Consider the following 27978-nt stretch of genomic DNA (forward strand, 5'->3'; position numbering starts at 1 on the left):
TTACTTACCATTTTGGCTTCTGAATGAATTGAAAGTCCTGAAGGAGAAATATGGCCTGCACAACCAATAACTGGAGGACCGGGAATTCCTGGGATATTGGGCACCATGGTCATTGGTCTTGCCAACTGAGGCGAGTTAACACAGAAACAAGACTGGTCAGTGGAATCCTGGTTCTCTGCATTTAATACTACAACAAATCAGACAAAGGTCTCCTTACCGATATTACAGATGGCATTTGTACATGTGGACCAGGAAGGAAAGGGACAGCCTGGCCATTACCCAGGTTCATCATAAGAGGGACTGAACTGCCTGGGGAGCTGAAACACAGAAGAAACCTTTTACAATAACACAATCAGGGTAGAGATGTATACAGCACAGTGATTTAAGGAAGACTGACACTTAGACATGAAACAGAGCTCTGTTTTAGTATGAGCAATACAAGGGAGTGGAGAAACATAACACAGGGTAGAAAAGGATAATGATGAACACACTGGTGGTTAAGAAATTAGGATAGTGTGTGAAAAGCAGATAGGTGAAATACACACAACTACAGCTTCCTTACCCTAGCTGTCTGTTGGACGGAGGGGCTTGTGTGATGACAGATGTGGGTGAAGGAAGTGTAGGGTGCAAAGGATCGTATCCCAGGTGGAGAGGCAGAGAGCCAGGCCGAACTATTGTAGGAGTGGGCGTTGAGCTGACCTGCGGCTTTGGTGGCACCTTTACCAGAGTGACATAATAAACATTATCACCCAAGCTACCAAAAACCATGCATAGAAATAATATAGTGTGGCCAACAGCACAAATGATCACACACTGACTTGCTTTCGTCTGCAATTAAACCTGCATATACATACATATGTACACTAAAAACTGGCATTTCAGATCTGGATATATGCAGTAGGGCGTTTCATTTTCTAAGGCAAAAAATAAACTAACATTTTTGCTTACGCCCTGAGTTTCAGTGATGTAAAAGATATATATGCTAAATTTCAAGAAGATTAGATAATATTTAGAGGTTGCACACTTTGATCTGTTTTGTAAAAGTAGGCAAAAAATAAAATTTTTAAATGTTAATTACTTTTATTGGGAAAACTAGAAATCACAAACTTATCAGAGCATTATCATTGACAACCTTAAAGCGGTGGTTTCCCCCTTAAAAACGACTTTTTCTTATTCCACTGCCCCCCCACATTCCATCACGATTAAGGCTCTTATTATTTTTTTCATGCTGTACATACCTTAGTACAGCATATTCACCCGTGCATCCGGGTTGCGAGTCCCGCGGGAGTGGGCGTTCCTCACATGCTGTTGATTGACGTTTTGCCCAAAAACGAGCTCACCCCCCGTCGCGTAAGCCGCATCACGATTGGCGAAAGGAGCCGAACGGCGATGCGCATGCGCAGTATAGCGCCGACTCGCCGTTCGGCTCCTTTTGCCAACCGTGACGCGGCTTACGCGACGGGGGGGGGGAGCTCGTTTTTGGGCAAAACGTCAATCAACAGCATGTGAGGAACGCCCACTCCCGCGGGACTCGCAACCCGGATGCACGGGTGAATATGCTGTACTAAGGTATGTACAGCATGAAAAAAATAATAAGAGCCTCAATCGTGATGGAATGTGGGGGGGCAGTGGAATAAGAAAAAGTCGTTTTTAAGGGGGAACCACCGCTTTAAGGGCGTTCACATGGCTTCTTAGAGAATAACTGCAGTATTCTGTCACGTTGTGGATCCCAAACAATTCAAAGAACGTCTTTGTTTTATTAGTTACGAAATGTTTTTACCCTCTAATCGTTTCACTTCCTTTTTCTTTGCAGGTTTGGTTTCTACATTTTTTGTCATATTTTCATCTGCTCACCAATGCCTTTCAGGGCAATAGGTATGCCAAGCAAATGCTCAAAATCTTTGCCAGTCACTAGAACTGCAACTCTATCTTCCAAAGTTTTGACATTCCCATGGGCAACTGTTTACTATTCCAATGCAAGACTAAATGAGGAGGATTTTAAGAGTGACTCTTCGATTTTCTTTGCCATTTTACTTCTATTGATGGCCCGAGCTTGGTAAATGGTAGCTGGAGATATGGAAATTTTTGAAACATCGTGGCCAAGGCTGTTTGCAGTTGCCCTAAATGAAGTACTTTCTTGTCGAATAGATAGCTGTTCTCGATCCCAAGTAGACGTGAGTGTCTGATCAAGAGGTTTTAATCTAGGACTTGAACTTAATTTTTTCGTTGCTGGGGGCGAAAACTCAGCCTCTTCGTCACTAGGTGCTTGTGATGATGGAGATGAGTCTTCCAGTATAACTGTCTTATTGATTTCAGCGATAGCTTTGTAATGTTTATTCTTATATGAATCTTTTTTTTTTCTTCTTTTGTGCACTTAGTTCAATATTAAAAATGTCACTTGTTTGTGATAAAAGTGATCAATGTGTGCAACCCCTAAATATTATCCAATCGTCTTGAAATTTGGCATATATATCTATTTTTTACATCACTGTGACTCAGGGCGTAAGCAAAGTCATATGAAAATCACATCTTTGGAGAAATTAAACACCCTAATATGCAGTCTAGGCTTATACATCAGTTCAGTAGAGGAATCCCAGCACAGACAAATCCACACACATATCAGCAGGGCCAATGAGATTCCATGGGTGGGGTGGAAAAGCTCCAGCCAGCAACCCACAGTCTACATTCACAATTTAATGCATAGGTATAGCCAAAACGTTCTTCCAAATTTTGGTAGGAGTTTAGTTAGATTATAACCTGTCTCTCCCTTATAGTACTGGTGTCTGGGAGACAGAAAATAATGGGAAATTGGAAATGTATCACCAAAACAGAAGGCGAGATAAACTCTTCCAATGGACCACAGTTTTACTTTGACAATTGTCAACGAGGCAAATTCACCTACATTTGTAGAAATTTCCTATCACTTACTGCAATTTAGGTAAGAAAGTGAAGGGAATTTTCCCCAGCAATACAGTGGTTTAACATGTCCCTTTACTTTGTCTTCAACTAAAATGAAAAATGTTGGCTATAAATACACTATAAAGTGAATTTCCATGTTTGCAGCCAAATTTGGATATCATCCTTTTTATAGTTGTTACATTCTCCCATTAGCACTGCCTAAATAAAAAAGTAATAAAAAAATAATAATTGCAGTTTACTTTCTACTTTTTTTTACTGCATGCAGCTTACCAAGCTATACCCTGCTTTGTCATGTTAAAGTGATACTAAACACACACTGTTACATTTACAAGATTCCTTCTCTTTCTGTATGTAGATGATGGCACTGTAATTATTTTAATAAATAAACATCTAAGTACCTTTTTCCTACTCGATATACAGCTGTCAAATGACCCCGCTCTTTGCCAGCCTGGCTGTAGGGGAACATAAGCAGGAGGAGCTTCTAGTCCTCTGCTGCTGGTCACATGTTCAAAATAATAATCATCCTTTGGGATACAGAGTAAAAATAAATAATATCAATAAACAGTTTTACATTGTCATACATATATTTGAAATCAAATCTATAGGGCTGCCATTTACCACTGTGTACATGCCCACATTTGTGACTCTATAGTCACATGGGCCGCTCAGATGTGATAGGGAGAAAATGCTCAGGGTAGAAATACAATGAAAACTGTGCATGTGCACTAGCTGTCAACATCGCTCTGCAAAATCCCCAACTGCAGTAGGGACATGGACAGAAGAGGGAGACAAATAAAACAGCAGAATTAACCATTTTTTTTTTTGCAGAATACAGCAAACAAATCCCATAGTGAATGAGTGATTATGAACAGCATGAAATACAACATTTATTGATAGTTTTAATGATGTGGGTTTAATGACACTTTAAAGGAGGGAGCTGGGAATTTATATTATTTCGGATTTACATAGCGCCAACAATTTGTGCAGCGCTTAACATCATGAGGGCAGACAGTACAGTTACAATACAATTCAATACATGCGGAATCAGAGGGCCCTGCTCGTTAGAGCTTACAATCTAGGAGTTTTTTAACCCAGTCTGTGTTGTGCTGGCCAGTCTCGTTACCATGTATAAACTAAACTAGATGTGAGCACTGTCTGTCCTAGCCAAGAGTTAAAGATAATATACTTAAAAAAATAATAAAATAATTGTCCCTTATTTTCACAGTGCCATCCTTTCAAAGCAATGGAACTTGCCGTAAATCTAATGTATAAATCAGCTTTAAAAAAAGAAAAAAAAATAGATAAAACTATTTTTTATGTAAGCTGTGTGAATGGGAACACAAACATATAGTGGGGGTTTTTCAATTTTGACTGCAAAAGTGGAAATACACTATCAATTTTGAGTGAAATCAAAACGGTTCTATACAAAGCCACCAACACTTGGGTTTATAAAGAAGTCATTATACAGGATTTATATAGTGCAGACAGTTTACGAAGCGCTTTACAACACAAGAAGTGCAAAGACCTCAAATAATCAAAACCCACAGAAAGCAGATCCTATTTTACTGAAGTTCCATCAATAGAATGGTTGCCTAATGCCACGTACACACGATCTGGCTTTTGCCCGGCCAAATCACATCGGAATTGTGACAGAATTCCATCAGAGAAAATAAAACATGTTCTAGATCTAAACTCCGGTGGAATTCATCGGAATTTCCGATGAAAAAAACTCTGATGGGGCTACACACGATCGGAATATCCGATGGAAAAAGTCCATCTGACTTTTTCCATCGGAAATTCAGATCGTGTGTACAGGGCATTAGACTACCGCACTTTACTATATGCGCTTCAATATTATTACAATTTAATTTGCGAGTTACAATAAAAACATTTCTATTTTGTGCACTTCCTATAAAAAAAAGGTCATGAAAATAATATGCACAAGGAAAATTTAAAGCGGAACTACAGTGCATCTGGAAAGTATTCACAGCGCTTCACTTTTTGCACATTTTGTTACGTTAAAGCCTTATTCCAAAATGGACTGAATTCATTATTTTCTTCAAAATTCTACAAACACTACCCCATAATGACAATGTGAAAGAAGTTTGTTTAAAATCTTTGCAAATGTATTAAAATAAAAATAAAATATCACATGCAGTATCCATAAGTATTCACAGCCTTTGCTCAATAATTTGTTGAAGCACCTTTGGTACCAATTACACCCTCAAGTCTGGAGTATGATGCTACAAGCTTGGCACACCTATTTTTGGGCAGTTTCTCCCATTCTTCTTGACAGGACCTCTCAAAACTCCATCAGGTTGGATGGGGAGCGTCGCTGCACAGCCATTTTCAGATCTCTCCAGAGATGTTCAAATCAGATTCAAATCCGGACTCTGGCTGGGCCACTCAAGTTTTCTTTAAGGATGTCTCTGTACATTGCTGCATTCATCTTTCCCTCAATCCTGACTAGTCTCCCAGTTCCTGCCGCTGAAAATCATCCCCACAACATGATGCTGCCACCAACATGCTTCACTATAGGGATGGCATTAGCCAGGTGATCAGTGGTGTCTTGCTTCCTCCAGACATGACACTTGCCATTCATGCCAAAGAGTTCAAGCTTTGTTTCATCAAACCAGAGAATTTTATTTCTCATGGTCTAAAGGCCCGTACACACGATCGGATTTTACGACAATAATTGTCTGATGAACGTGTTGTGTCAGATAATCCGACTTATGTGTATGCTCCATAAAGAGCAGAAAAACCACGTAGTTTTGTTAACGTTGGCTGAAAAAGTTCTGCCATCTGTATGCAGAACAAGTTCACAGGCAACGCCCTTCGGAACAAAAATCCACGGATTTGTCTGATGGAAGATCGATCATGTGTACAAGGCTTAACGGTCCTTCATGTGCAGTTTGGCAAACTTTAGGTGGGCGGTCATGTGCCTTTTACTGGAGGAGTGGCTTCCGTCTGGCCACTCTACCATACAGGCCGGATTGGTGGAGTGCTGCAGAGATGGTAGTTCTTCTGGAAAGTTCTCCTCTCTTCACAGAGAAAAGCTGGTGCTCTGTCAGAGTGACCATCGGGTTCTTGGTCACCTCCCTAAAGGCCCTTCTCCCCTCCATCGCTCCCCCTGCTCTAGGAAGAGTCCTGGTGGTTCCAAACTTTTCATTTATGGATGGTGGATGCCACTGTGCTCATTGGGACCTTCAATGCTGCAGATATTTTTCTGTAGCCTTCCCCAGATCTGTGTTTCAATAGAATCCCGTCTCGGAGGTCTACAGGCAATTCCTTGAACGTCATGGCTTGGCCTGTGCTCTAACATGCACAGTAAACTGTGGGACCTTATATAGACAGGTGTGTGCCTTTCCTAATCGTGTCCAATCAACTGAATTTACCACAGGTGGACTCCGATCAGCGGAAACAGGATGCACCGGAGCTCAATTTTGAGTGTCACGGCAAAAGTTGTAAATACTTATGTACATGTGATTTTTGGGAGTTTTTTTATTCTTAATAAATTTGCAAAGAATTCAAAACAAAACTTCCTTCACGTTGTCATTATGGGGTATTGTTTGTTGAATTTTGAGGATAATAATTATTTTATTCCATTTTGGAATAAGGCTGTAACATAACAAAATGTGGAAAAGTGAAGCGCTGTGAATATTTTTCAGATGCACTGCACCACAAACCAAAAACGCCATTTCATCCATTTTTAATATTGAAAGTCAACTCCCCCAGCCATCCAAGTCTCAATGCTTTATTTGGTTGAGAAATCACTTTGAAAAATACACTTCCTGGAATCCATCTACCCTTAGCTAGAGCATATGGGCAGGAGGATGTTCTTAGCTGAGAAAACCCCTCCTGAAGACTCCTGGGATATATGACATAATTTGCCTAGGCATGGAAACCAGGAAGTAACTGAAGAAATAAAAAAAATATATTTATGACAAGTAAATATGATACATTTTCCTATCTATTTACTAATGCTAGCAGCATACGGATTAAACATAATAAATGTTGATTGAGAAAGTGAAGTTCTGCTTTAATTTAAACATAGGAAGCTTTCTGAATAAAGTATCAGCATATTTGCCATACCTGCTCCTCTGACGACGACTCTGCACTATCTGGTGGGGATGAATCCACTTCTACTGGCTCCTCTTCTTTGATTTTAATGTCAGGGGTTGAAGGTAAAGACATATCCAGTGGTCCAGCACTCTGCATGCACACAACACAGCATAGTAGGATATAACACAACTTTATTATGGACATCTCCAATAAATTTCACATTCATGTGAGATAAAAAAAAACAACTATATACACCCACATATTTTTTATAACATGTACACACACACACTGTATTTTTCTAAAGGGATCAGAACATCAAATTGTTTAGGTCTAAAATAAAAATAAAGACAGAAAAATAGACTGATAATACTGTGAAGAATTTAGAAGGCAGCATACAGTGATGTCAGTGTGGTACATCTTAAACCTGCACGTCTTCTTTATTTCTTTATTTTGCAGTGCTTTTTTATTTTATTTTAGGTGTACAAACACCAGCTGCTAATTGGGTATCTCTTTTTAGTTGGCATTGCCCTCCTATTCCAAAGTTTATGGCTTCATGTACTATTTTATATTATGGGTAAATAGTCTGTTCTTTAAAGAAGCAAGAAAGCCAGAATCATTTTTAAAGTAGTTGTAAACCACTGGGTGTTTTTTTTACCCTGCAAGGTAAAGACATAGGGCCAGATCCACGAAGCAGTTACGCTGGCGTATCTATTGATACGCCGCGTAACTGCTAGGTTGCTCCGGCGTATCTTTGTTTTGTATCCACAAAACAAGATACGCCTGAAGCTGGGCTAGATCCGACTGGCGTACGTCTTAGTACGCCGTCGGATCTAAGGTGCATATTTACGCTGGCCACTAGGTGGCGCTTCCGTCGATTTCCGCGTCGAGTATGCAAATTAGCTAGATACGCGAATCCACAAACGTACGTCCGGCCGGCGCATTTTTTTACGTCGTTTCTGTAAGGCTTTTTTTGGCACAACGTTACCCCTGCTATATGAGGCGTACCCAATGTCAAGTATGGACGTCCGGCCAGCGTAAAATTTTCCGTCGTGTACGTCGTTTGCGCAAAACGTTCGCGAATAGGGCTTTGCGTAGAATAACGTTCACGTCGAAAGCTTGTTGCGGGTTAATTTTGATATATATTTTTTTATTGCGATATTTACTATAGCAAAAATTAAGATATTGTGTTTTTTTCTAAAAATTGTCGCTATTTTTTTTGTTTATAGAGCAAAAGATAAAAACTGCCGAGGTGATCAAATACCACCAAACGAAAGCCCTATTTGTGGGGAAAAAAAGGACGTCAATTTTGCTTTGGTACAACGTTGCATGACCACGCAATTGTCAGTTAAAGCAACACAGTGCAGTATCGCAAAAAATGGCCTGGTCATTGGGCAGCCAAATCTTCCGGGGCTGAAGTGGTTAAGGCCAACTCCATCTTTAGCAGTATGTTATCATATTTAGAGTGTAATAGGTTACCAAGTACCATTCCCACGTCCTCTGCCTCATACTCAACTTACCAGCACTTCCCCACCACCTCTGCCTCTGAGGCAAATACTCAGTGCTTCCAGGTACATGTCATATGCACATTACTGTTAAGCTGCCCATAGAGGGGTGAGAAGAAAGAAAACAGGAAGGAAGGAAAGAAAAAAAAAAAAGAGAAAAAAAAAGAAGAAAGGAAGGATTCCTCCAAACTCACAAAGGAGGTGGATTGGGGAATCCTCCTATCCTTGGTAGGATTACACTGATCAAGCTGCAGCCACTGTGCAACAAAAGTATTCCAGCTTATGGGCTAGTGATTGATTTGTGTTGAACAGGGACAGCAACACACAGATCAAAATTCAGCTGCTACAATCCACCTGAGGCCCGCTTTACTTACAGACCATAAGATACAATTTAATTCCCAAACCTTTTTGTCATCTTCCTCTTCTGTCCCCTTCTTGAATTCATGTTCAAAAGAGCTAGCTAGTTCATTAAACAGCCCCACTTCCTCACAGTTCTTGAGAAAACGGGTTGGAGTTGGCGTTTGATCTACAAAAAAAGAAAGAAGAGATACATGACCTTGGATTAAAAAAGATGAAATAAAGGGAGGAACAGGGAAGAGGAGAAAAAAAAAAAAAGAAAACAACACACACAAACATTAAAGTGGCTGTAAAGGCCCTGAACCTTCTCTCCTGGGGTCCTCATCCGCACTCCTGGCTACTCCTCTTCTCCATGCGCTTCCATAGGAAGCCACTTCCTATGTAGGCGGACATGTGGGTTCCTTCCTGAGCTGGGCTGTGTGTGTCCATAAACACACACACTGCGCAGTTTGGTTCTGATCCTCAATAGACGTGGACAGCGGGACTCACCCCCCGCTTCCTCATCACTCGCTTTGATAGACACAACACTGCTGCCTCAGCGAAGCCCAAGAGAGCGGGAAGTGAGGGAAGAGAAGAGCTGCAGATGGGCAGAGCGCTGAATCACAAGTGTGGGCTCATGTAAGTAAAGGGGGGTTTGGGTTGAATACTGATGCCTAAATATTCTTTACCTTAATGCAAGGTAAACCTTTCATATTAAGGGTGAATACATGTTATGAAAGGACTGGGTTGGCTGAATAACCATAGGAAGACCAAGTGTCAGGATGGGAGCAACCATCAGAGGAGAGGGACCAGAGCGCTAAACCCTGAAAACTGACCAATCAGCAGTGTTTGATTGCTCAGTTCCCACTGCAGAGTCGAAAGGAGACAGATGCAGCATCAGATCGATGCTGCATCCACCTTGATGAGTAGAAATGTCAGTTTTTTAAAATCCTGAACTTCTCTATAAAATGGTTGTAAACCCTCGTGTTTTTTCACCTTAATGCATCCTATGCATTAAGGTGAAAAAAAATGAAAACAGGCCCCCCCCCCCCGTTTTACTAACCTGAGCCCCGTATTTCCCTCGGTAGGGACACGCTGTCCCTCTCTTCACGGGGTCACAGCTCTTGATTGGATAGATTGATAGGAGCACAGCCATTGCCTCCCGTTGCTGTCAAAGCCAATGACGCTGGATCTAGTCCGGCATACATGTCTATGGACGCCGAATGCTGGCGCCCGCAAGGTAACCCCCCAGGAGAGCGCTTCTACTGGGGGGTTTTGTTTATCTGATACAGGGAGGAGCCACGAGAACCGCAGAGAAACCCCAGAAGTCGAGCTTTACAATCACTTTAAAGTGGTTGTAAACCCTCTCTGAGAACTTTCACCTACAGGTAAGCCTAGATTAAGGCTTACCTGTAGGTGCTTGCAATATCTCCTAGACCAGTGGTCTCCAAACTGCGGCCCGGGGGCCAGATGTGGCCCTTTGCTTGCTTTTATCTGGCCCTTGGGGCACTATTTCATCCACTGATACCAATAATGGGACATAGTTTCTCCTACGGACACCAACAAAGGGGCCCAATGACACCAAGGATGGGACAAATTCCTCACAATGACACCAAGGATGAGGGACAATTCCTCACAATGACACCAAGGATGGGGGACAATTCCTCACAATGACACCAAGGATGGGGGACAATTCCTCACAATGACACCAAGGATGGGGGACAATTCCTCACAATGACACCAAGGATGGGGGACAATTCCTCACAATGACACCAACAACGGGGCACAGTTTTTCTCAATGACACCAACAATGGGACCCAATGACGGGGCACAATTACTCACACTGAAGCGATAGGGCATTCATTTTTCCCACTGATGTCGGGACCATTTCGACTCCTACTGACCACTGTCCGGCCCTCGTAAATTCTGAAGGACAGTAAACTGGCCCTTTGCTTAGAAAGTTTGGAGACCCCTGTCCTAGACCTACACGGTTTAGTATATATATTAGTAATAAATAAAGCACCAATGTCTAAGGCGCATGTGCGCCATAGACAACGGCGCAGGCACACTGAGCGTGCCGTTGCTGAATGGCATCATGCCGTGTCGTCTCCCGCGCGCATGTGACGTCATCGCTGCTCCGGCCAGTCACAGCGATACCCAGAAGGAAGAGGGTAAAGGATGGACGCCTCGTGGAGGCAAAGAAATCAGGGATATTGCAGGCTTCGGTTTCAGGTAAGTGACACATAATGGGCTACTATGCGATGCATAGTAGCCTATTATGGTTTACCCTTGCAGGGCAACAAAGAGGAAGTAAACCCATCAGGGTTTACTTCCTCTTTAAAGGCCCCTTTCACACACTTGTATGACCTGAAAGTCACGCGACTGACGGCACTTGAAGCAATGCTTGTGTAATGTTGAGGTCTATGCACCTCAAGTCGCATTAAAGTCGGACCAAAGTAGTGCAGGGACTACTTTAAAAATCGCACAGATATGATTACTACCCGTGGAGCATGACTTGTCATGCGACTTTGCAGGACAAGTCGCACAAGTGTGAAAGGGAACCACTGCTTTTAGCTTACACAGGAATGAAAAAAAATCAGTTGCCAGTTAGATGACAAAAATTGCACTCTTGGTTACATATATCATTAATCCAGGAAGGAACACAGCATTTACCTTGGATGATGACAGAGTCTGTCCTAGCAGGCCCAAACTTTAGAGTCATTTCATGCTTGTGTTTGTGTACAGCCAAATGGTCTTCATTTGTGAAACGCTGCAGGAAAGAAAATATGCTATTAAACCTGGGGAAATTAATTAACATAGTGTATAAAAAGCCAACATTTTAAGAATAAAAACTAAAAAAAAAAAAAAAAAACAACAAGTTTATTGAAGGAAAAGGAGACGAGTTAGTTAAGGCATGGTGCAACCCCAGTCCAGGGTTGGTTTCAGGAATCTTACTGATACTGCTAGTAATTACAGATTAGAAACCACATGCAAAGATTATCATAAAACACGAGCAATATTTCCCCTTATACACTGATATAAAGGCTTTCACAATTCATCACTTTCTTTCAAGTGTCAACCTACACCAATCGCTGCCAGCACACGTTATATCGTTATACAATCGTGATCTCGATTCAACCCACCTCACGATCTCTATGCAGAATTTCCCGATTCATTTATGTAACAAGTGTAGATCAGCTTTTATTTTGTCAAAACTTAATTGAACAAGCTGAAGTTAGAAGCTGAGAAAAATATATATAGTTGCGTTTAGTGTCAGGATCACCTTTGCGGGGAAGGTGACTCAATCACCCCCACCCCCAAACGTGGAAATAAATTGAATGAACATAAACCGTGAACTTATTATAAATGATTAAAGTGCACAAATACCAAATTAAAATCATAAATTGGATGATAAACAAATCATAAAGCATGAGCTAATGACATCAGTTAAGTGACAATAAAATTATAAGGATGTGAAAAAATGCACAAGGTGAAGTCCAAAAGGCACCGAGACGACGTGACCTATCACGGAACAAGCGGCTTGCTGACGTCATCATCCTCATCTGCTCGTTTTCCATTCGGACGGGTTTTCCTGTTTGCGCCCGGCGCAACAGGTTTAAGGCTGGTCTTATACTTACTAAATTGTGAGTTTTTTACTATTTTATTTTATATAATAAAAGTCATTGGTTTTACACTATCGAGGCATCGGCTTTATTTGCATGATACCATATCATCTGATGCCCTTGCTGTGGAGTTTGTCGTACTACCACGTCGTATTACAACATCACGGATGCAGTGTTCGCCCCCCGATTGCCGGGTTTAACATCCATGCTGGTCTAGGTCCTAATACACAGGACCATTGGCTCTGGTAAGCAGTTTTACATTGTGGTGGTGGAATTCACTTGAAGAGGTTGATCCCAGGAAGAAAGCATAGCTGATATCTTGGAACATCACTGGGTGTTTTTTCACAGCAGTTTATGGACTTTTATGTTTATATACATACAATTTCTATGCAATTTTGGTTGTTCTTTTGGACTTAACCTTGTGCATTTTTTCACATCCTTATAAGTTTATTGTCCCTTAACTGATGTCATTAGCTTATGCTTTATGATTTGTTTATCATTCAATTTATGATTTTAATTTGGTATTATTTGTGCACTTTAATCATTTATAATAAGTTCACGGTTTATGTTCATTCAATTTATTTCCACGTTTGGGGTGGGGGTGATTGAGTCACCTTGCCCGCAAAGGTGGTCCTGACACTAGCGCAACTATATATATTTTCCCACTTCTTTTCACTGTTATGTTATCAGGTTAGTTGCTGCTTACTTATTAGAGCCTCAGGCCAGCTCAAAACCTACATTATCTTAGCGCAGTTTCTTTTTTCCATCTTTCCGTGAAGTTAGAAGCTGATTGGCTGCCATGCACAGCTGCACCAGATTTTGCAACGTTCCAGTTTTAGTAAATATACCTCCTTTTGTTTTTAAGATGGGGAGAGGCTAGATCTTCTCTCTGGGTTTTAGCCCAGGTTCACACTTGTGTACTGTGATTCTGCAGTAAGTTCTGTGCGAATTCCACACTGCATGCAAATCGCACCCCATTCATGCGAATCGATGCAGGTGTGTTTGTTAAGGTAACGACACCCTAAAATTGGTTTGTGCAAATCGCACTGCATTTTGTAATCTGATGTGAACACCAATGCAATCAGATTCTGGTGCGGCCAAAAAAAGGGCCCTGTACGTTTTTTGTGTGAATTTGGTGCGAATTGAACAATACAGAAAAAGTCGCATGTGATTTGAACAGAAATGCGGTGCGATTCCAGTTCAATTCCCTGCAACGCATAATGTGAACCGGTACTTATTGTTGTCTGCATCTTTTTGACCACCAGTAACCCCATTTCTTGTCTTGGTATTACATTTTTAAAAACAGAAAACAGACATTCTAATTCACCACCATCTTTAAAAAAAACACAAAAACAAAAATGTCTGGAGCTGGAATTTAAACCCCTCCTCCACTTTGCATGGGTCATTGTGCCAAGAAAGACTTGCACCCTCTCCGTCAATCCGTTTAATAAATGTTCAGAATTATCCCTCCAATCCTTGATTATTTTTAAGTTCAGGATCCCTCAAACCTAACTCTTGTTTTCACATCGCATTCGTTATGCGTCTGCAGAAAACAGAGAAACTGAATTAGAAAATAAGTAGAGCGTAATGGCCCGTACACACGATCCGAATATCGTATGGAAACTGTAGTCCCAGGAAGAATCTTTACGATAATCGGATTGTTGGATCAGAGCTTTCAGTCAATCACGACAATTCATTCGATATTATTAAAGCGCCAAAATTTTCCTTGTACGATACCAGATCATACGATTTTCATTTAGCCAGTATAGTTGTCGTCAGAAAATACAAGTACATTACAAACATATGACATCACTTCCGATTTTTTTTTCTTCTGTTGTACGAGAATTTTTGTGACTTTAGTAAGCTATTTAATTTCTACTTGCGACTATTAAGCAAAAAAGTAAATCGGTCTTCCGATTTTCAGATCGTGTGTACGGGCCATAAAGACAGGCCTCTCCGATTCCTCCTGTATTGAATTGTATTTGTACTGTCTGCCCTACTGTTGTAAAGTGCTGTGCAAACTGTTGGCGCTATTTAAATCTTGTATAATGAGTAAGGAACAGAACAAGGGGAGTTCTGCAAACAGCTGAGAGCTGCATTCCAACAGCCAGGAAAAGTGTATAAAGGGCAACCCCCCCATCCCCCTCATGTCCCATGCTTTTTGTGCCAAATACAACCCTAGGAAAATCAGGCCCCTGGAAGCCGTGTCCGGGCCTGGCACGCACAACCTGCGGAAACATGAGAGCAATGGGATTACTGCACACATACAATCACACAGCCATGCTCCTCCACTTCCTCTGGGCTGAAGGAGCGAGTGTTGGGACTGCGAAGGAGGGGTGGTGGATAGACACCGGGAGAGATCCATTCTTGTTCATGCTGCAGGAATTGTGAAAGAGGAAATGAAAACTGCAAGGATTAGCCACACACAAACTACAAGTGGGTCCGATCCAAGAGCAGGCACTGGCATTTATGTGGCTGCGGGAGGAATTTAATGAATGGGAAATGCTGAGTTGGTGTAAAACGTACATTAATCCAGGTGAGGTGTGGCCTTCTCTATTTTATTAGACGTGACACGGGTCACTTTGCTGAACTGATAAAGATACAGCAACAAACCAATATTAATATTAAATATAATTTCTAAAACATTCTTGGACTGCAATCAAAACACAAAAGAAAAAAAGCACATGAAGACATAATGCATAGTGAATGCTTGTTCTTGTAGTTCCTCCTCAAAACAAAATACAAATGGTATTCAGCTCAGCAACAAAGGTCTGTGTTTTCAGCTTCACTATTGCTCAACTAAAGATCTGCCATGATCAGCTGCAGATGCTAAAAATACTAATGTCATCTACAGATGGGATGTTCAAATGAGGAAACCTACAACCATCCATGAAGAAATGTCACAACAAAAGGCAAACCCAACCAGGAAGACCCCCAATCAAAAAGGTTTAAAATTAATCCTACACTATATATTATATATATATATATATATATATATATATATATATATATATATATATATATATATATATATATATATATATATATATATATATATATATATATATATATATATATATATATATATATAGTCGAAACAACTAATCGATTAATCGACAACTAATTGATTATGAAAATAATCATTAGTTGCAGCCCTAATATGTATATATAACTTTGGGAGGGGCACTGCTTTTTTGGAATATTAAAGGACTTTAACTCACAGAATCACGGTGTTGGAGAATATATATTGGACTGATGAATTACAGAAATTATGATTTTTATTAAATTTTTTGATTGATGATTTATATTATTTGTTGTGATAGAGATAGATATATAGATATATATATATATATATATATATATATACTACACACATACACATATACACAAAATTGGCAACTATAAATAATTCAAATATCTTTTAAATAATATATATATTAATGTGTAAATGTTTGCAATAGAAAAATATAATTTTAAAATCATCGAATATTCAAAAATCCAAACAACTAAAAATAAACAAACAGTGCAATGCACTCCATAAGAAATATACAACCATAAAAATACAGATACCACCAACAATTTTACAGCATACCAAACATGAAAACATAAAAATAATAATAAAAACAAAAAAAACTTGAAATTTTTTTTAACAGAAATCCTCATACAAATTTTAAAAGTGGACTTCCCAATGTGTCACACAATCCAAAGATTCCAAACACCACGTGGCAAGAAAAATTTATCAGATAGCATTGACCTTTCTATTACAGGAGGTGAAACTTACAATCAGCTCTTTAAGTTATCCATTAAGTCTGATCACCTCTTATCTCCAGGAAAAGGAGAAACTCAATGCACCATGGATCACAAATGTGCACACGCAAATATAAATCTAATAATGCAAGTACATTTTATTAAATGCTGAAACATAAGATACTAAAAAAGCACTACTTAAAAACACATTTGAAACAAGCCTGTATAGCGCACTTGTTTTTGAGCCTTACTAGCACTGCTAGAACACAAGATGGCGCCAGAACAGCATGCAGGCTCCCATCCTGATTCACAACTCAATAGAGTAGAGTATCCCACTGGTCACCCCCTATGCCTTCCACCATGTGACTTTGTCAGGATCCAGTTGTTTGAATTCTTGGGGAACATACATTCAGAGTATGATACACATACTGTACATTCAGAACAGACTGGAAGTGTGTTGAATGTAAAGCAGTACAGAAATGCAGTGTAATTAAATGACAATTTGTAGAATGTCACCAACATGTATGCAGAGGTTTCTCACGATAGTCAAAGCCCAAAACTTGAAATGGAATGAACTTGCAAATTAAAACAATGCACCGAGGTAAGAGATCATGCGATTCCGGATTCCATGGATCTTTCATATACAGTACACATTATGCTTATACGGGAATGAATAATTAGTTGCATGTGAGACCATAAACATTCCACTGCGCACTTGGAAATTATTTCTCTGTTGTTGCATAACTGCACAAGTGCCTGTTCTGAAGGTTAAAGTTCCCAGAAGGTGCACAGATGTCCATTTAATATACTGGGCAGATGCCAATGTCAGATGGAACTGGGTTGCGTTTAAAGGCTAGTTGATGCAAGCAACAAACTAAAGCAGGATGCCACACATGTCTAAAACTCTGTAAATAATTACTTGTACTTCCAAATTTACATCTAAAAACAAGAAGTAGGAATAAGTCAAATGAATTTTACATTTTACCTAGCAATCTCTTTTAAAGAACTGCTGTCATATTTTTTTTTTTTAATGATGAATCGTGATCTTATACTTACCTACCTTCAACAGATCACATGTGGCTCCTAACTAATCCATGCTCTCTGGGGTACGTGGAAGTCCCCTCATTCCATTTGTTGGTTTCATTTCTAATTTAATTAGTACACCAAAGAATAAAAAGCATATGCTCACCTTTCCGTATAGCAACAAATATAATACACTAGTGAATCGAAACTCAAAAAGTGAAGATTTTCTGTTATAGGGAACAGACGAGAAATATGAATTGTGCTTGAACAGTACCCTGAAACTTTCCCTTTGTCTGGAATTACTTCTGAAAAATAGCAATGCACTTCCCGGTATGCAAGGGGTGCATAAGCACTCCTTTACCTACAAGCCCCATCGTATTACTGCAGTGTGACATCAAATGCCTCTACCAAGATGGCCCTTCCACACAGACACAATGTAGAAGAAAGTATAGTATGTCAGCAATGGAGAAGATCGGCTACAAAAAGGTCACAGGCAATATTCAAGACTAGTCCTGGAAGTAAAAATGTTACTGGCAAAGTCAATAGGCAAGGCCCCCGAATCCCTGATGATGTCACATCTGATGAAACGCCTTAAGAAGAGCCAAGCCACACGTCACCACGCATGCGTGCCGGATGGTGGCCATTTTGGATGTGGGCATATTGGAATTTGTAAGAGTAATATTAATAAACTAAACATTTAATCCAGGGCTCAACAAATCCCGGTCGCCATGGCGACTAGAAATAGCATCCTGGTGACTTGGCTTGGAAGGTGGGCAAAAAAATGTTTTTATTTTTTTGTGAAGTCCCCAGCTCTTCCTTGTGTGAGCTGGCGCCATCTGGTGGTGGCCATTGGTATTACAAGTTTAGCATCACAAGTTAAAGCGGATGTTCCACCCCAAAAATATATTAAAAGCCAGCAGCTACAAATACTGCAGCTGCTGACTTTTAATATAAGGACACTTACCTTTCCTGGAGTCCAGAGCCGTCCGCAGCAGGGCACGAGTGATCGCTCGTCACCCTGCTGCTCCCCCCCTCCATCCACGGTGAGGGAACCAGGAAGTGAAGCGCTGCAGCTTCACTGCCCGGTTCCCTACGGCGCATGCGCGAGACGCGCCCGCCGAGTGTTCCCAGCACACAAGGGGGGGGGGGGGGGGGCGACGGGATGTGACGGAATGCCCGTCTTTTGCCCGTGAAAGCCGGGCCGGAAGTGGGTGCAAATACCTGTCTTTAGACAGGTATCTGCACCCCCCCTCCCCCCTGAAAGGTGTCAAATGTGACACCGGAGGGGGGGAGGGTTCCGATCAGCGGGACTCCACTTTAGGGTGGAGAACCGCTTTAAACAGCAATTCTAATGTAATTTTTCACTATTTTCATTGCCATCTTCTTCCCTCTAATTAGAAACCCCAAACTTTATATATAGTTTTTATCCTAACACCCTAGAGAATAAAATGACGATCGTTGCAATACTTTCTGTCACGCCGTATTTGCGCAGCGGTCTTACAAGCGCACTTTTTTGGGAAAAAATTACACTTTTTTTAATTAAAAAATAAGACAACAGTAAAGTTATTCCCATTTTTTTTAATATTATGATAGATAATGTTACGCCGAGTAAATTCATACCCAACATGTCACGCTTCAAAATTGGAATGCCGACAAACTTTTACCCTTTAAAATCTTCATAGGCGACGTTTAAAAAAATCTACAGGTTGATTTACCACGGAGTTCTAGGGCTAGAATTATTGCTCTCGCTCTACCAATCGCGGCGATACCTCACATGTGTGGTTTGAACACCGTTTACATATGCGGGAGCTGCTCACGTATGTGTTTGCTTCTGCGCGCAAGCTCGTCAGTATGGGGTGCGTTTTCTGGCGCCTAACTTTTTTAGCTGGCTCCTAGATTCCAAGCAAATTTGGCAAACCCTGATTTAATCATTGGTTTTACACTATGAAGAGTGTGTTTTCTCTTTGCATGTCTGACCTGAATGTTTAAAACCATTGTGTGTTTGCAGCGGACATCAGAAAACGAGGGAGTCATTTGCCATGGCATGCCTGGATGTTTACAATAGCCAGAAGGATCTTCATTACAGAGCGGTTTTTATGACCACTCTAATTTGAGGGTCAAGCTCATTTGGTAAGCTCCCACTGAGCACTGTGTGGGGTGATGCACTTGCATAGGTATAATTTTCCTCATAGCTGTTGAATTGTATTAAGAAAATTGGAATGGGCACTTTCTGTAGACAGAATTGGGACACTTTTCCTTCAAGACCTTTAGCACCCTTTTTTTTTTTAAGCATTATATGCATATAATATACTTTGAGAAGGCAATATCTGGCAGTGCACTTGAAGGTGAAATTGTTTTCTTTACAGGAAATTCAACACATGTTGTTTTGCTGCTAGTATGGGTTATATGTTGTAAAAGATACGGTAATACTTAGCATTTTTTTTGTCACATTATAACATATTTATGCACTGCACATATTCTGGAACAATAAAGAAGATCAACTGCAAGGAAGTCACAGGTAATATTCAAGACTAGTCCTGGAAGTATATATTTTACTGGCAAAGTTGATAGGGCAGGCCATATACTGTAACCACTCCCAGCTTCCAGTAAAGCTGACCATAGATGTTTTTTTCCTTTTTGTTCTACCACAGATGAAATGGATGGAGGAATCCCCCAGGGAAGTAGTATTCTGAACGCAGGACTCACTGCTGTCAGGATACAACAGCGGCTGTTGACACAGATCGTCAAAAAAGTTTTCCAACAGGTCTCTTCGATAAAAGCCAATCAAATGATTGACTTCTGTGGAGTGGGAAGGCCAATTACTGATCAAAATTCAGCTGGTCCCCGCTAAATTAAATGGCTGGATTGGGGGGAGGGGAGGAGGCTGACTGAGGTGAGGTGACCAGCACTTTATTAATATAAAATGGCAGATAAAAAAAATGTTTTTGTGTTATTTTAAATGAGCCTTCTCTGACTAGCAAAAAAAAATAATAATCAGCCTCACTATGCCATCACATGCAGCCTCTGTGCCATCAATTGTCGCCACTGTGCCCATCACACGCAGCCACTGTGCCCATCACACGCAGCCACTGTGCCCATCACACGCAGCCACTGTGCCCACTGTGTGTTTTTTAATGGTTTTGTTCATTTTGTGGACCTATGTATAAATATATACCTAAATATATACCTATGTTTTGAATTTGAAAAAATCATATTTTATTTTTCCAATTAAGAAGGGTTCGGTGAATGCGCATATGAAACTGGTGGGGTTCAGTACCTCCAACAAGGTTAAGAACCACTGCCTTAAAAGGAGCCTGTGGCCTGTACTATGTGTTTAAGAATTAAAGTACTGTATGCATGGGATTCATTTTGGCTGTACTCAGTAGTAGGGATGAGCTCTGGCGTGTTCGCACACTCCAGATGCAGAGCCCGCCAGGAAGTTGGCACTGTGCTGCGCTAATCACAGGCAGTGGGAAATTTCCCGATCTCTGGAGCCACGCATCAGGACAATGTCTCCCTGCCTGTGATTTGCGCAGCGCCGACTTTCTGGCAGGCTCTGCATGTGGAGTGTGCAAACACGCCGGAGCTTATCCCTACTCAGTAGTGATCTTAGCAACGGCGGTGGATGGGGTCACAGCAAACAAATTTTGTCCAAATACAAGGAGGCATGCATGTTCTTCCTTTACTTTTGGTCTGCTTTGTAGATTTCTTTAAGATCTGTGAAATAATCTATCACAAAACAGCTTCTGCACTATATGCCTTTGTTCAAGAGTTTCCCATTATTTTCACGGTTAACTGTTGCTCTCTTTTTAAGACAGGGTGGTTGGGTCCTATGCTCAACCCCCAGCAGTTTTCTAATGGCAACCTGTGGTGGTAGGACTTTGTGTGGATTCTCTGTGATCTGCCTCGGCACATACACCTTCTAACTTTAATGGGCAAGATATGTAAAACAGATTGCCACTGCTGCTCCTCAAAGGCTGTCATATCGGCATTCGGGGAAGTGAAGGTAAGCGCTGCCAGGAAAGGAAACTATTGAAAAAATATATTTCTACGAAAATGGGTTATACTCGGCTCCATACAGATTTTTCCGCACGTTGGAAAACTCCTGTGTGTGAAAGAATTTCACATGTAACAGTTTTTCATGTCACAACGCAACATGCAATTTTCTCCTAAATTTGAAAGGCAAATGTTTTTTTCTTTAGTTTTGCATGGAGTAATGAGGCGTTAGAACCCTCCCTATCTGCCCTGGTGACCACCATCCTTGTGACTGAAGGTCAGGAAAAATTCTAAATTTTGAGTTATCCAGTTACCAACTAAAAAAGGATTCAAAATATTCTCAGGAGGAGAAAGAAGAAAGAAGAAGTTTTAACTTTATCTAAACTTTAATATATGCAGATCTTCCATGTTCAGCATTATGACCGTTGAAGGAAAAGAGAATTTTTGTGCTATTCCTGTTGAATACCGTTTTTTCATATTCTGAAATATAAAAGCATATGTATTCAAAGACCTTCTGGCTGGCTTTTCAGCTACGTACATATGATGCCTTCCTAACGCAGAGATCCTAAACTCCAGGCCTGTTCTTTACCTGAGGCTCTAAGAAAAGTACTGGTGCCTCTAGGTCATAGCTTGTCTATGACTCATATTTCCTGAGCGGAGAGCAGAGTAATTACACAGATTCACTTACAGCCAGAGGCACAAATCAGGTACTAATGTGATCAGTAATTATGAATCATCCAATTCCCAGACCAATCCACGGCATAGCAGTGACTCAGCAGAGTGTCAGCAAGTTAACCCATTCAGTGCCAGAAAAAATATTGGGGAAACAAAATAAAACGGGGGTAAAGACGTTTTTATAGTTCAAAACTACTGATATTTATTTGTTTACCACATAACCGGTTTCAGAAAAATTGCAAAAAAAAAAAAAATCTTAGTAGTAGTAGCCATTTCAAACACTGGCTTTTAGTTCTTTAGTTTAATGGCAGTGCCAGATTCAGTCACTGGTAGTATACAAATCAAAGGGCCGGATTCAGATACTTTGGAGTATCTTTAGGTGAGGCGTCTGAGATACGTTACGCCGCCGTAAATTAGGGCGCAAGTTCCGTATTCAGAAAGAACTTGCACCCTTAGTTACGGCAGGGTAACGTATGTTGTTCGGCGTAAGCCCGCTTAATTCAAAAGGGGATGATGTGGGTGTGTTTTATTTAAATGAATGGTGACCCCGCGTTTTTGACGCATGCGCCGTTCGTGAAAAAATCCCAGTGCACATGCTCAAAATTACGCTGCAAATCGTCATTGCTTTAGACGTGAACGTAACTTACGTACAGCCCTATTCGCGAACGACATACGCAAACGACGTAAAATTTTCAAAACTCGATGCGGGAGCGACGTCCATACTTAACATTGGCTACTCCTCATATAGCAGGGGTAACTTTACGCCGGAAAAAGCCTAACGTAAACGACGTAAAAAAATGCGCCGGCTGGACGTACGTTTCTGAATCGGCGTATCTACCTAATTAGCATATTCATCGCGTAACTATAACTATACGGAAGCGACACCTAGCGGCCAGCGTAAATATGCAGCCTAAGATACGACGGTGTAAGACACGCCAGTCGGATCTTAGCTAAATTCTGGCGTATCTTGTTTTCTGAATACAGAAAAAAGATACGCCGGAGCATAGTAGAAGTTACGCGGCGTATCAATAGATACGCCAGCGTAACTTCTCTCTGAATCTAGCCCAAAGAGTTTCTCAACACAGATATCCTGTATGAAAATGGCAATCAATTAGAAAAACAAAATTAGTAGACCAAACACCAGCGCATAAATGGATATGCACAAAACATAAAAAAAAACAAAAAAAAACACGCTCTCTGTGGCCTCTGCTTATGTCACAGGTTTAAGCAGCTCGTCCACCTCATGGAGACCCCAGATGTATTCTTGTGCTGTATGTGGGGATACAGGAATGAAGGAATATCTCCAGGCTGGAAGTCACAAGCCTATCAGAGGACTGCAGGCTTGCTTTTGCATGGGGTCTTGTGCATGTCTACCAGCACTAGTTTGAGATCAGACCCAAGGCTAGTGTTCACAAAACTCTGCAGGAAAAAGGGTCTGCAGTACATAAAGTCTTGTCCGAGGATGAGAGAACGTCCGTGATAGGCGGAACTGTGTCTGCTGAGAAAACGCCCATCACGGAAGGGACCAGGAGGAGACCGTGATTTTTAAACAATGGACGCCCGCAGCTTGTCAATTTCAGGTACACTGACTCGAGTATAAGCCGAGGGAGGAACCTTCAGCCTTAAAAAAAAGGGCACTTTAGGGATAAGCTAAAGCATCTTCCTACAATTTCTGCAGTTTTTTTTATTATTATTAAAGGAAAAAATGTTTTGCCTAAAATTAATGTCTGCAAGGTAGACAGACAGAATAGTGTAATGATTCTGGTAAAAAACTAGTAAAAACCTATTAAATTCCTTCATCTAAATCACCTCCGGCGTTCTAGTTTCTGTTCTCTCATTCACTTCCTGGTTTCACTTCCTGGTTTGCGGCGCTCGTTCATGTAAGAACTACATTTCCCAATATGCATTGCGGCACACCCAGTAATTCACACATCCTTTAAGTCTCTAACACAGAGAGCGTCCTGCCGCACAGATGTAGCTCCCAGGAGGGGGTGAGCACGTTACTGACCACCGCAGTAAAGCCTCCCTTCACGGTGGTGAGTAACAATCAGACAAGCAGGAAGTGAACAGAACAGAGAAGAAATAGAGCAACTTCTGAGCAAAAACAAACAATAAGGAAGTGAAAAGAGGAAAGTCTGCAGGTAAAGGATGCGATTTAAAAAAAAAAAAAAAAAAACTTGATTCATGATAAAAAAAAAAAAATTCAACGATGGACACCGCGCCGGTCCTAAGTTTTTAGACGAGGCCGCAGCTTCGGCCTAGTCGGCTGCAATCCTGGGAAAAGGCCACGGACTATGCCGAAGCTGCAGCCTCGCCTAAAAAAATCCTGCCTGCAGCTCGCCGCGATCCTGGGAAAAGGCAGTGAGCGGCGTCCGGCCTCGTGGCCTTTTCCCAGAATCGCGACCAGCTGCGGGCAGGATTTTTTAGGCGAGGCAACAACCTAGTCCACGGAGTGCCGGTCCTATGGAATAAAAAAAAATAAAATAAAAAAAAAATCTATTTTTTTGTTGTCTGCTTTCTTCTGTGCATGAATGAGCATAGATTGTGTTGCACCTCTGCACAAATCACTGCAGCACAATGAAGTCTCCCAGCAATCGCAGAATTGTGCAAGGCATTGCATGCACAACAAGCTGGCAGTATGAAGCCGCAATCACCTGCTCCTACACAGATTATACATATCCAAGGTCACACTATGCAAAGAACTGTCAGTGAAGAATATAAATATCTCTTGCAGACTAGACAACAGTGCAAAGCATGAGAATTAAATTACACTGAAGTGTCTTTCTGCCAGGAAAGGGTCCTATAGCAACAATCTCTGTGTATCCTTTGTTCCACCAGCCCCAAGTACAACCCACTGCCTGATCGTCTGTTATACTAGTAAAGAATATAATATATCTATACAGTGCATCCAGAAAGTGTTCACAGCGCTTTTTTTTTTTTCACATTTTGTAATGTTACAGCCTTATTCAAAATTTGAAATCTGTTCAAATTTATAAAAAAAATAAAAATGTGCCCCGATCATCAGTGAGATGTTTCTACAACGCGATTGGAGTCCACCTGTGATAAATACAGTTGATTGGATACAATTTGGAAAGGCACACACCTGTCTATAAAAAGGTCCCACAGTCTACATACAGTGCATGTCAGAGCACAAACCAAGCCATGATTGCCAAAAAAAATTGTCTGTAGACCTCCGAGACAGGACTGTATCGAGGCACAGATCTGGGGAAGGGTACAGAAACATTTCTGCAGCACAGTGGCCTCCATCATCCGTAAATAGAAGAAATTTGGAACCACCAGGACTCTTGCTAGAGCGTGCCGCCCAGCCAAACTAAGTGATCGGGGGAGAAGGGCCTTAGTCAGGGAGGTGAGCAAGAACCCGATGGTCACTCTGACAGAGCTCCAGCGTCTTTCCGGACAGAAGAGAACCTTTCCAAAAGAACAACCATCTCTGCGGCACTCCACCAATCAGGTCTGTACAGTAGAGTGGTCAGACGGAAGCCACTCCTCAGTAAAAGGCACATGACAGCCCACTTGGAGTTTGTCAAAAGGCACCTGAAGGACTCTCTGACCATGAGAAACATCTGGTCTGATGAAAAAAAGATAGAACTCTTTGGTCTAAATTTGGCTAGGGTCATGTCTGGAGCAAATCAGGCACTGCTCATCACCTGTCCAATACCATCCCAACAGTAAAGCATGGTGTTGGCATCATCATGCAGTAGGGATGTTTTTCCAAGGAACTGGGAGTCAGGACCGAGGGAAAGATGAATGAAGCAATATACAGAGACATCCTTAATGAAAACCTGCTCCAGAGTACTCAGGACCTCAGACTGGGGCTAAGGTTCATCTTCCAAAAAAATAATGACTCTAAAAACACACAGCCAATAAAGGAGTAGCTATGGGAAAACTCTGTGAATGTCCTTGAGTGGCCCAGCCAGAGCCCAGACTTGAACCAGATTGAACATCTCTAGAGAGATCTGAAAAATTACTGTGCACCAACGCTCCCCATTAAACCCGATAGAGCTTAAGAGGTTCTGCAAAGAAAAATGGGAGAAACTTCTCATAAATAGGTGTGCCAAGCTTGTAGCGTCATACTTAAAGGGGAGTTCCACCCACAATTTCACTTTTTAAATACAAATACCCCTGTAATACACAAGCTTAATGTATTCTAGTAAAGTTAGTCTGTAAACTAAGGTCCGTTTTGTTAGGTTGTTACAGCATTTAAATAGTTTATAATCTAGAAATAGACCGTGGCCATTTTAAGTGTGGGCATCATGAAGCCAGACTGTATGACTTCCTGGATTTCAGCTTTGCATATCTCGCACATGCTCAGTGCACAAGCAATGTAATAGGTTTCAGTCAGGTTTGCAAGGACTACTGGGAAACATGATGCCTATCCCAGAAACCCTTGCAAATAGCCTAGGCAAATAAGGAGGAGGAAGTAATGAAGGACTACAAAATAAAGGTATTTACAAGCAACAAATTAAATAAAAATTGTCCATTCTGAACACTATGAGATTAGAGCATGCAGCACAGACAAACATAAAAAAATGGGTGGAACTCCACTTTAAAAAGACTTGAAACTGTACACAGAGTGAAAAACTGTCACTTGTAAACAAAGTAACCGGACTGATTGTGGTGAGCAGACACCAAAAGGTCTGAGCCAGAGGTGGTGGAACCAAGTTCCCCCTGAACAAAAAGCCCTGTATACATGTTGATTACACTGCTTGTAAGGCAGGCCATAGATGGTTCGAATCTTGGCCTGTTCAGCAGAAAGCGGCCAAGATTCTAAGTGTGCATGGGCAGGCTGAATGTACCAACTTCGGTACAACCAGCATGCCGGATTTTAACGGTGGTTATCGTTAGTGGCTGTAATTGCCGCTAGCAAAAATTCCTGCTGGGAGAAGACATTAGCCCGGCAGGAGGGATTCCCACGTCAGCACCATGGTTGCAGGAAAGAGATTCACAATCCTGACACAATCTGTGAAGGGGAGAAGCGTCTGATCAGTTACAGGATTCTCTCTCCCCATTCACAGACCGTGTTTACAAGCTGTGGAATCCATGAAAAACCGTTTTCAACGAATGAGGAAAAAAGGGGGCGTTTTCCCGTCAGATTATCTTTAAGGACACAAAAAAACAATTGTTCTCTATATGCCCTGTTCACACCACAACACAGGTATCGCATGTGGATTTCTAATGCAAAGGAATCTGCGTATGCAGTGTTCTGCACGGAAAAAAAAAACCTGCTGTACCATCAACACTGATGGAAACAGAGACATCACTGACACGCATGAAAACTGATGTAGTGAAATCTGTGCAGTTTTCCCATCAGTTTTTTTATGTATGGTGTGAACGAGCACTGAAAGGATATTGAGGCTGTGGTAAATTAAATCATTTTTGGTTTAATACGGTTTTAAAGATACAGATGTATGTTTTATTGCTTGTGCACAATATGTAAATACTTTAGTGTGCATTTTCTGGGCACAGGTTCACTTTATAATAAGCTGACTGCTGAAATTAGAATTATTTATCCAAATGTTTTTCCAATACTCTGTATTCACCTAAATAAACCAGATTACAAATGGCATTTACCAATGCAGGTATGAAAGGGTTTGCTGTGGGGCACTACAGACATCTCTTATACAAGCTGCCGATTACCGAGATCAAGTGTATCTTTATTAGCGCAGACATGACTGTTCATGCAGCTTGTAATGACTCATTACACAAGTACGTTGGTTTAATAATACAATTTAAAGGGGTTTTGCGAGATTCGGGAAATATTAACATAGAGTTTCCGTATCGCTTACAGGTAGATTAATACAATGCATGCTAAATAGACGTGAGACCTTCTACCATTTTTTCCCATATTCTAGTTGAAAGACAGCGATCTTCTGTACATGAAGAAGACTTTCCTTGCTTCTGGAATGATCAGTGCCCATGCAGTTGTTTCTAAAGATGTAAAACCCGTCATTATTTTCCAAAACCGACTGCTGTTGTACATTACTGGCATTTACATACTGATATGTGTTTCCTTTCCGCCATAAAAAAAAAAAAAAGGAACTACTGGCAACTCGCTTTGGTTGTGATTTCAGCCA

At 41.1% G+C, this 27978-nt stretch overlaps 1 protein-coding gene across 2 annotated transcripts in view; it reads right to left on the bottom strand.

Moving 5' to 3' along the window:
- The window catches only part of LOC120929339 (cyclic AMP-dependent transcription factor ATF-7-like), a 136205-nt gene that overhangs the window by 12136 nt on the left and 96091 nt on the right, over nt 1–27978 (bottom strand). The window contains exons 4-10 of one of the 2 annotated variants that reach the window (XM_040340719.1): nt 11493–11589; nt 8888–9009; nt 7012–7131; nt 3318–3443; nt 563–717; nt 218–317; nt 9–125 (exon numbers count right to left, since the gene is read on the bottom strand). In XM_040340719.1, coding sequence (XP_040196653.1) covers nt 9–125; nt 218–317; nt 563–717; nt 3318–3443; nt 7012–7131; nt 8888–9009; nt 11493–11589 — 837 coding nt within the window. The remainder of the gene's footprint in view (nt 1–8; nt 126–217; nt 318–562; nt 718–3317; nt 3444–7011; nt 7132–8887; nt 9010–11492; nt 11590–27978) is intronic. The other variant, XM_040340720.1, reaches the window with a different exon arrangement.

The sequence above is a fragment of the Rana temporaria genome, chromosome 2 (assembly GCF_905171775.1).
Source record: "Rana temporaria chromosome 2, aRanTem1.1, whole genome shotgun sequence".
NCBI classification, from domain to species: domain Eukaryota; kingdom Metazoa; phylum Chordata; class Amphibia; order Anura; family Ranidae; genus Rana; species Rana temporaria.